The 11,166-nt window shown below is 34.8% G+C and overlaps 1 protein-coding gene across 1 annotated transcript in view; it reads left to right on the top strand.

Annotated features, from left to right (window-relative positions):
- The first annotated feature begins 3,413 nt into the window (after positions 1-3,413).
- The window catches only part of LOC129257190 (crossover junction endonuclease MUS81-like), a 32,931-nt gene continuing 25,178 nt past the window's right edge, over positions 3,414-11,166 (top strand). The window contains exons 1-5 of the mRNA XM_054895466.2: positions 3,414-3,629; positions 8,697-8,826; positions 9,153-9,289; positions 9,762-9,854; positions 11,052-11,132. Coding sequence (XP_054751441.2) covers positions 3,495-3,629; positions 8,697-8,826; positions 9,153-9,289; positions 9,762-9,854; positions 11,052-11,132 — 576 coding nt within the window. The 5' untranslated portion in view covers positions 3,414-3,494. The remainder of the gene's footprint in view (positions 3,630-8,696; positions 8,827-9,152; positions 9,290-9,761; positions 9,855-11,051; positions 11,133-11,166) is intronic.

Below are 11,166 nucleotides of genomic sequence, written 5' to 3'. Positions count from 1 at the left end.
CGTGTTGATGGGTGGGGGGATGACTGAAATATTTTGGCATTTTTTTGCAATCATGTTTTTAGATATGGAAGGAATTGTCATTGATATGTCCACAGTGGCGTACCGTGGGTCACGGCATTGGGGGGGGGGGAGGCACCAGCAAAATTTTTGAATGACTGAGTGAGTGACCTAATAGAGACATTTTAAGGACAATGTCATTAAACGGATATGTATCTCACTGATCAAATAATGCGAGCGCGAAGCGCGAGCTGAAATTTTTTTATATTCACACCTAAAAAGGGACATTATAATCAAATTTGTGTAATCATGATAGGTACCTGTCTCGCTTAACAATGCGAGCGCGAAGCGCGAGCTAAAAACTTAGATAATTCAGACCTGAAGTGGGGCATTCTAAGGTTTCTTTGTAAGAATTAACTAGGACCATACGTATTTCATTAACCAAATGATGCGAGCGCGAAGCGCGAGCTGAAAATTTTTGATATTCAGATCAGAAGAAGGGACATTTTAAGGACTGATTTTAGGAATTCATGAAGAGCAGACATATCTCACCAATCCACTAATGCGAACATTATCACGGACAGGAAAGGTTTCATATATACGAAGACCTTAACATGGAGCAATCACTTTTGAGTCATGAAAAAGAAGCATATGTCATTACATAAAACAATGATAACTCAAGTGCTAGGAAATATATTTGGTTTATATTGACTTGAAAACGGGATGTTTTAGTACAACAGGATTATATATCTCGTTAAACAGACAATGCGAGCACCAGGAACAATGAAGACGTAGGCCCTGGGCAAATTATGTTTCATAAAGTTATGATAAAAATGTTTCTTATGTAATGTTACATTACATAAGAAACATTTTGATTTATTAATAAATGCAGAAATACCTGCTTAAAAAAAATAATAAAAATAATTCGAATCTTCCTATTCCTCTTCCTAAGCGCGAGATAAAAACTTGTCGATATTCCATTCTGAAAAAGGGACAATTTAATTATTAAGAATTCATGAAAATTTTTACATCTTATACATTAATCTAATAACCCTAAATGAGAGCGCAAATTGGCCTGAAAATTTGACATTATTTTTAAACACTTTTTAAATTATGAATAGGATGCATGGGTAAATATATCTTTAACAGTTAATGCGAGCGCAAATCGCGAGTCGACATTGTTGATAAAACGTCAGGAAAATGGGATTTTAAGTACATGTAGTTTGTTGTAGAATTATAATAGAGGTATACATTACTCACCGATCAAAATGCGAGCGCGCGGCGCTATAGCTGATTTGTTTTGACAATCAAACCTGAAAAGGGGTATTTTGAGAACTGTATGGAACACACGAAGATAACAGGTAATTGACAAATCAAATCATGCGAGCGCCCAGCGCGAGCTGAAAATGTTGATACTCAGACAATAAAACGGACATTTTACAGATCACTTTTTGAAAGTTAATTTGTAAATCAAACAAAATACTGAAAGCTTGATGTCCAAACTGAAATCTGTTTTGTATATTGACTTCAATACTTGTTATTTTAAGCTCCATGTCAGCCTATTGAGCGAGATATGTATCTCATTGAACATGAAATGCGAGCGTGAAGCGCGAGCGATTTTTTGTTCATAATAATAATAATATGTCCGTTTATACATGTATAGCGCAGTCCGGAGACTAATCCATTGGGCCACAACGCTCCACGTAGTGACATGAAAGATTTTTTTCTCCAAGTCTTCCTTTACCTTATTTCATTCACTCTTCTTCCTCCTCTTTTTTTTTCTTATCTCCTTTCTCTTATTTTCCTTTTTTTTTTTTTTTTTTTTTTTTTTGCTCCGCCAATAGGGGGAGGCGGCCACCCTGGATCCGCCTATGTGGCAATACACTGATATATATCTAAATGTATATAAGTATGAAATTAAAATATATAAAATGGTACTCGAGAATGGTGGTCAATTTTTCCTGGATCTTTGACTGGTGTAGGCTTATTTTAGTGTGTCGTCTGTTTATTAGAAAGTGTCTTGTGTGATACATTGTTGTATTAAGCGGGGCTGAATAAATTTGTGGTTTAAGCAACATCCGTGCTGCCTTGTATATATATATATGTATACAAGATTGGCAACTTGTGATAGTAGAATGCCATAATTTTAATTTCCATGATTTTCTGGGCATTTTACTATTACCAATTGTTATATCAAATTAACTACATTTGTATGCATGCTGTTATAATTTCATGAGTTAATTCAAAGCAATATAATGACACATTATGCAATTTATTTACACAAGACTACGAGATAGCCCGCGAAATAGTTTCAATATAGCGTACGACTTTGAGAATGAACTGAACTTGAAGTACTACATGAGTTAAAAATATTCTCCATTCTTCATTCATATATAATGTATATATATATATATATATATATATAGAGAGAGAGAGAGAGAGAGAGAGAGAGAGGGGGAGATATATATATATATATATATATATATATATATATATATATATATATATATATTATACAATATTCGCAACTGGTAATAGTAGAATGCCATAATTTTGATTTCCATGATTTTCTGGGCATTTTACTAGTACCAATTGTAATATCAAATTAAGATTTGGATTTTTATTCACTCTAATAGATCCCATCTCTGAGTATGAGAGTACAACATATTAATAAATATAAATAGCATACAAAAGATAGGCCTATAAAACAAAATGTATAACTACATTTGTATGCATACTGTTATAATTTCATGAGTTAATTCATAGCAATATAATGACACATTATGCAATTTATTTACACAAGAATACGAGATAGCCCGCGAAATAGTTTCACTAGCGTACGACTTTGAGATGAACTGAACTTGAAGTACTACATGAGTTAAAAAATATTCTTCATTCTTTGGTTTGTGACAATTTTCAAACATAATCAATTGAGCATGCTTAGCTCCGATAAATTTATTTAGATCATTCGAATACTCTTTGTCCATTTTAATTTTTTTTTATTAGTTTTTATCAATGAAACTACTATGAAATATCCAATAGGCTCCTATGTAACTTTCGCTCATATGTACTATATTGACGCCATCAAATCACAACTGAAAGTTACTCAACGGTGTCCTCGGCGGATAACACTACACACAAAACTGTAAATTGTAAAAACTGTAAAATATAAATATGAATGAACGCCTAATACCAAAACACCAACAACAACCTTTCAACCTACTTTGAGGTTTTATCATACTGAAATAGTCATGTTGAGTTATCTTAAAGAAAAAAAATCGAATGTTTCAACAGTACAGTAGGATATCGCAGACAAGATTAAGTCAACTTTTTTCAACTTTGCCATAATAATTAACACTTTGATTGTTGGCATCAACGGAAAGACAAGACAAGAGAAATGCATATGCGCTATGCGCATTTGCCGAATTTTTCCTTTTTAATTTGTTCCTCTAGTTTCTCTGATTTGCGCGCGCCGCGAAAAAACAAAAACAACCAACATGAACTCACCACCAAAATTGAAGAGAAAGAAGAAGGTGAAAGTTTGCCCCAATCCTCTTTTTGTACAGTGGCTGACTGATTGGCGAGACGCAGCAGCAGAAAAGGGAATAAAAACTCAATATGCTTATGGAAAGGTAAGATTAACAAATACGTGTCGGCAGGTCGCGGGCACAGTCCCACACACTGATGACAGTGTTTGGTTTAGTCTAGACCAAAAGCTTCGGTCTCTGTTAATGTTGTTATGTTGGTTGTTCAGCAGGGGCCGATTGCACGAAAGGGTCTTTCCAAGGACCGTCTTTCGTGTCGCCCATCTTTTATGATGCGCTATAAGCGGGGTGTTTCTGAAATTTATGATAAACAAATAAAATTCGTAAGCTTGCTTTTAAATCAAATTTTATACAATTTCATGAGATATCACATCATTTTATAAACAAATATTTTGTTTATTTTAATGGAAAAATAAAATATATTTCCAGATAATTTATTTGAAATGCGTTTCTCATGGCGTATCATAAAAGATGGGCGACACGAAAGACGGTCCTTGGAAAGACCCTTTCGTGCAATCGGCCCCTGAACTCCGTTGGCTTCACTCACCAAATACAGAGACCGAAGTTCTAGCGCGATCTGTACAGGGGACTCAATGGCCATATGTTTATGTACTTAAGATTGGATAAAACAGGGAAGTGAATTTACGCGACAGCTGAGGTAAGTCACTGTTTTTGTTCCTTTTAACTTGATTTTTCTCCGTTTTTTGGCAATTAATGCCAAGAGGGAATATTAATTTGCATTTTGGTCGCGTTAATTTTCAAAAACTTTATTCATTAAAGACAAGAATTGAAGAGCCCAGACGGGGGGATTTTGCATTGCAAGTCCCCTAATGGTGGCTGCACGCTAGCGAGCCGTCTGTGTATGAGGAGAAATTAAAAAAAAAAATGTTAAAAAACTCCTCGAAACAGACGGCTGCCAGCTGTCTAGGTTTAGTCAAGCCAGGATGCGCGCAGCCAGGATAAAAAAAAAGGACTCGTCTCGGCTTAACTTAAGTTACCCAGCCCAGCCCAGGGAACTCCGGCCTAGCCTTGAGGACTCCATGCCATGTCTGATATTTGTTAATATTTTGACATATACTTCTTCAGACATGGAGCCTTGAACCGCCTGCCATAAATTAAGAGACACATCTAAACAAAGATGGAATTCCCTAGCCCCGACTCCCGAGGGCCTAACGTCCACGCCACTCCTAGTACCAATGAGGTCCAACATTACATGTATGGACCTCATAGGCGACATCAGTAGTATTTTTGGTTAGAAATCTCTGAGAACAGGATATTTATACATTATATCACAAGTACAAGCTATATTCCTTTCTCTTATTTAAATTATAATTTTATAGTGTAAATGCATCGTTAGCAACAACAAAAAATGAAAGAAATGAAGGGGAACTTACATTTTCACGGCTTTTTCCTGATTTTCTGGGCAGCTGCTCTTCTCTTCTGACTCGCGATCGAAGCTGATATGAAGATCACGTGATTCGCGTTCTCGTCAGCTGATCGGTTGGTTATTCTTTTCGTCAGACGTTAATAATATATATTTTATAATGCTAGCATTCATCGCTAATTTAGGTGAAAGAGATTGAAGTTAAACAGCGCCAGGTCGGAATCATAATTATTTTGGAAGAGTGTATTTATACACTCGATCTCATACCTGACGTAGACGGCGCTATTCAACAAATGCACAATCTTCAATATAAAAAATAAAACAGAAAGAACGCCTTGAACACAGGCCAAAATGCCTAACGATTTCTCCGCGGCATTAACAACTATCGTAAAGGGCGCTCCATTTATCAATAAAGATGGATGCTAAGCTGTCTATGGCGACAAAATTTGCCGCAAATATTTACGAAGAATTGTGAGAAATGGTCTGAAAATGCAACAAAAGAACCGGTGAGTACCGATTAAACATTATTAAAGTTGTAAATAGATTATACATACCTTGTAGATTTAGTTTTTAAGGTGATATTAGTGCTTAGTTCTAAGCTAGGGAGGCCCAAACGCGCGTGAGTGGAGTCCCAGTTTATTTGCACGGGTAAGTATTGGGGTGTCGCCTAGAGTGGTCCACGCGTCCATGCGCGGTGAGTCGCAACCTACTGACCTAGTCCTAGCAGCTTAAAAATTCATTTCTTACTAAAACTTTTACTAACAAGTAACATACTCACCAAAGTTTGTATCCCACATGAAAATAGTCACATGCGCCTGGGAATCCAGCGAGGTTATAATATGACTTCTGATAACTGACTTAAACTAAGACTTTTAAGAGATGGAAAATTACGTCACTACTGACACACTTCCGGGATGCCGGATGGCGACTCAACAGCGCACCTTAACCTTTGTTGAGTCACCACCCCAGATATTTTGGGGCGTCCCGGGTTGCTGCCCGGCGACCCCTCACCTCTAACTTTCACCAAAACATACCCACCTTTAATCACGCAGTCAGACCGCAGGTCCCTATGCTAATGAGCAAAAAGGCCAGATTCATCCAAATCATCTCGTGGCTGAATCCTCCTCCTTGCAAAATCTCGTGATTCGTGAGATTTTCTTTCTCTAAGAATTTACCTGTTTTAACCTCAAGTTAAATGAAATATTATTGCACCATCAGATAGAGTAAAAGTTACTCTTTCATATTGGTCATTTATTTTGTATACAATATTTTGTTAAATAAGTAAATTTCTGGCCTGAAAATGTGCCTCAAAACTGAATTTATTTTCCTCTGTTTTCTTTTGCAAATTGTGCAAAACTGTTTATTTTGAGCCTCAATGATATCTATATCACCATAAAGCTGAACTTCTGTACTTTCTCACAATGCCACTCTTGATATGCGGCACCTTTTAATCGGGTCAAGATCACACTTTTCCCACCAAGGTACAAGACGAGATTTCTGAAATTTTGTACTTGCATGAAATCTAGAGTTCTGATTGGCTGGATAAGTTTCACAGAACAACAGGCGCGAGGTATTTGAGGAGATTACCACATGGGAAGTGTGACCTTCCCACGAACCCAGGCACTGGAACCGTTGGAATTTGCCATTGTGTGGTCTTTTTGACCAATCAGAGTGCAGTATTCTTGTTTTCAAGCTGCTTTATGTACTTGGCAAATGAAAAGTGTGATCTTGACCTGATTAAACCAATTCTTATTTTGAAACCTATATCATTTCAAAGCATACATATTCAGCTTTATCATGATATAACAATCATTTGGGCTCAAACAAAAATAAAGTGTGAAAATAGCAGCTTTTGTCAGGTGAAAATATTTATTTTGTAGCATATTTTAGATCAAAATTTTAACCTATATTACAAAATCTTTGAATAAATCCAAACACATGACCTGAAAGAATGATTCATCTTCTTTACAATGGTACCAAATTCATGAAATTCGATGCACAATTAGAGCAGCAATGACCGAATGAAAAGAGGTGTTTTGGTCCGCATCAAGCTCATTAAATATGCAAAACATCTCAAGTCATGAATATCACTTGGATGAAACAAGCCACTTTCTTGGGACCTGCAGTCTGACTGCACGCGCCAGTTCACCGTTGAGTCGCCACTTTTGGGAGCTAGGTTCTACAGTGAGTCGCCGACCCCTTCTAATTTTTTAAATCGTACACCCCCATCTTTACAAACGTTACCAGATTGATCAGCACATTCTCAACATCAATTATATAATAAGATTACCAACTTATGTCGTCAGAAAGGGTAAAAATGCAAGAGAAGAGGGGAGAGGTCCCGTTTGTCGCCCGAGCTCCAAGCACAGCCAGCGACGAGGTACGTACTTTGCACGTTCACTCTATCGCCCCTAACTCTTGTTTACGTGCCGAGTTTGAGTTGATCTTGGCAACGGCGGAAGAATATATTTTTACCGATTCACTGTTACCATAATAAAGCCACAGCGGCACTGATATCTTTGCGAGATACAAATCAAAGCTGCGAGAGAGAGGTGATCGGCGACTCACTGCGCATGGACGTTAGGCCTAGGAAATCCATCTTTTGACTTTTAAGATAAAATCACGTATTATATTTATTTTATTTATTTTTACACCTTTATACGCCTAATGCGTATGAAGGTTTCCAAAATTGGTTAATGAAAAAGCGAAAAATTGAAGGTTCCTTACCAGACCGATCTCGTGTAGATCCCTCGATCTGTTTGTCAACAAAGCAAATAGTATACAATAGGTCTGACCCTTGAATCGCTTCGTTATGACGTAGCGATGTTACAAAATGCCGTTTTGAAGAACAATTTTTAGATAAAAATTATTATTCAACAAATACTAAAATTTAATACGTGATTATGAATAATTATAATCACGTATTAAATTTTAGTATTTGTTAAATAATTTTTTTTCTTCTATCCACTGTTTCTATAATAGTCCACATGGTGTACCGTAAACCACATCAGCGAATGTACATGCCACCATGCAAACCTTCAAACAACATAGAATTTTGTTCATCAGTCAAATTCAAGTTTTCTCAAAGAATTAATTGAAAGGATATTATTAAGTTCTCTATCATTTTGTAAGTTATGACAATGAATGTCTAATATAATTATTGTACATGTACGCTATCAAGCTTATTTCCACTCATTCAATGAACAAGGTTATGATATAACCTTGTTCTCTGTTATATCTCCATGTGTGGCAAAATAAGGGTGGCAATATTTGGTTTATTTTCTCTTTTTCTTTGGGACAAATGCTTGATTTTTTTACACTGACAGTTTCCATTACATCTATTCATCATACAACTTGGCTCTTAAGTAAATTTGATTCTTTAAATTATTTTTTTCTTAATTAAAAATAGTGATTGAAAAATGAAAATTTTCTTGCCATATTACTTTCCACCAATAGAGGGCGTACACAAAAAATATGCCCAAAATTCAAGTTTTTGAGCGCTCTGGTGAATACAAAAATTATTCCCAAGTTACTAATGAAAAATAAATTGCAACTGTATGGAAATTAATAATTTTTGTCACAAAAGTGATACTAGTATATTAATGATTTTTAACGTGTGTGCTCTGTACAGCATTGGCATACCATAGTCCTACCTGTAGATTTCCCACTGGCAGGGTGGTTGCAGTGAACAAGTGCTTATTTCATTATTTGATCTTGATAGCAAGGATAAGCCATAGGATAATAATAATTTTGATAATTGAATGTTACAGGCATTGGTTGCACTGAAGAAGTACCCTCTTCCATTTGAATCTGGCAAAGCTGCAAAGATCCTGGACAACTTTGGAGACAAAATATGTGGCATGCTAGATAAGAAGTTAGAAGAGCACTATGCTAAACAAGGTATTCATATGATTTGTTGTGAAATTATACTTAAAAAGGGTAGGCCCTTTTCATATTAAATGTTGTTTAGACCACATTTCTAGATAAACTTTTCATGTCATGAAACGGACTAAAGTCATCTTTCTATTAATTAATTTTATGTTTGGGTACAGAGATTTAATTTTTATGCCTCTTTTCACCTTATGTACTTGAGGCCAATCAGCAAGGCATTCATGGCACAAAGCTCTGCTATCATGTTCCTGTTTTTTCCCATATATTTATGTAGATCTTAAATTGATAATAAGTAGGTAGTATTTGGTTTTTTATGTGCATTTTCCCTTATCTAGCTGAAAGTCCCCCAGCAGTAGTTGATATAGACAATGATGACAGTGATGAAATCGTAGATATACAGTCCAGTTCTGCAGCTGAGTATACTAACATCTTACAAGATAAAGCTGTAAATGAAGGAACGAGAAAAAAGAAGGTTTGTTAGTTACACTCAGAAGTAATTTTTGAATGAATCTTAAACAAGAATGAACCCTAAATTTGTATACTATAAATCAAATGCAGATTAATTTTAGATGTATTTTATTACAAGCTTGACCATAACATACAAGAAAGCAGAAATAATATTATTTGATACCCCAAATTGCTAAATGTTAGGAGATCAGAAATTTCAATTAGTTTTTCAACTAGTCATTCTTCAAATGTTTCAAAAATTAATTTTTATTGTTTAGGTGCTGTTGTCACAAGAACTTTTATGGTCACTATTTTTTTTTCTCTGTTGGAAAGCGTAAAATGAAGATTTTCTTTTATCAAAACCTGTTTATGTAGTGCTCAATATAGCATTGTGCTAATATTTTTTTAAACTAGTATTTACAGCTTCATAATTTTTTACTTGATATGTTCTACATTATGATATTGAAATTCAAGTACACTTTTGTTATGTTATACAGTCATCTCCTAGAAGTGCTACAAAGCGAGAATACATTCCTCTTCATAGATCTGGTCCTTACAGCTTGATTCTCACTCTCTATAGGAACCATACAGTAAGAACCATCATCAATTTATAATGTTTGACCCTTTCATACTAAAAATTGTTATGATCCCTCTAAAAAGGCTTTGGGAATAACAGCATTCAATAGTCAATGGATAATATTGTCAATTGATATAGCCCAGCCTAACTAACGATTAGAACAATTGATTGTATCATTACTGTTTACACAAAGTGTCCCAAGATTTACTTTGATGAAAATTTACACCAAACTACATTTTTATATAAACTGGACCATCGAATGTCACCAAAAAAATCAGTCTCTCTCAATTACTTAAGTCATTGTTATGGCATTGAAATTATTTGATCACATAGGTTTTAGCCCTCTAACATTATCCTCCGCCTTTATGTCTTTCCTCCAAAATCTTCTTCAAACATTTTGTGAAACAGTGACAATATATGACATTATGATTGTGGCGTAACTGCTACTAAGTGCTAAAGTATTCTCATAAATACTGTTGGGAAGGGATATGGATTGGTTTCATAACCAGGGTGATCATTGAATAATGCATGATTTTGCAAAAGACTGGGATCAGAAGTTCTAATATAGCCAGATCAAATATTATTCATTTCAAATAAGTTTTTTAATTTTAATTATCTTACAGAGTGGCTTTATATTCTATAGGTCAATACCAAGGGAGAAAAAGCACAAAACTTGATATAATATAAAGCCCTTCCATACCTTAGTTAACATATCTTGCATCATTTTAGAAGGACCTTTATTAGTAAGTACTCTTTATTAAGAAAGAAATTTGCATCAGAAAATAAATTCCACATCATTGTCAGAAATAAAATAAAATTATTTACTGTAATTCCAAACATGCCTTATTGGGAGATTTTCTCCACATTTTGACCACCTTGTTCAAAATGTTGCTGTTTATATATTAAGTTTAGTCTTTTGTAAATATTTACAAACATTACTAATTTTAGTTGTAATAATTACATTAAATAGTTAACAAAAAAAAATTCAACATTGAATACTTTCAATTTGGTGTGCTTTTTATGTCTTTGTAAGTAATAATATCTTAATGACAATGAAACCATCGTGATATTGCAAATTACTTCTAATGTTAGTTTTGTTTGAATGGAAAGCACAAATTTTAAGAAATATTCTGAATAATAGTATATGAAAGGATTATATAAAACTACAGTCATATAGATGTTACTATTTTACTTCTTTAATTAATTACAGAGACCAGGAAGTAAGGGATACATGCACAAAACTGAATTACAAGATGCTGCTCAACCATTGTGTGACAAGGCTATGAAGATAGTGAGTTCAAACACTTTGTCAATGGAAAGAAGGA

This window comes from Lytechinus pictus, chromosome 3 (genome assembly GCF_037042905.1).
Source record: "Lytechinus pictus isolate F3 Inbred chromosome 3, Lp3.0, whole genome shotgun sequence".
Lineage (NCBI taxonomy): Eukaryota > Metazoa > Echinodermata > Echinoidea > Temnopleuroida > Toxopneustidae > Lytechinus > Lytechinus pictus.
This window is presented reverse-complemented; position numbering and strand designations above follow the sequence as displayed.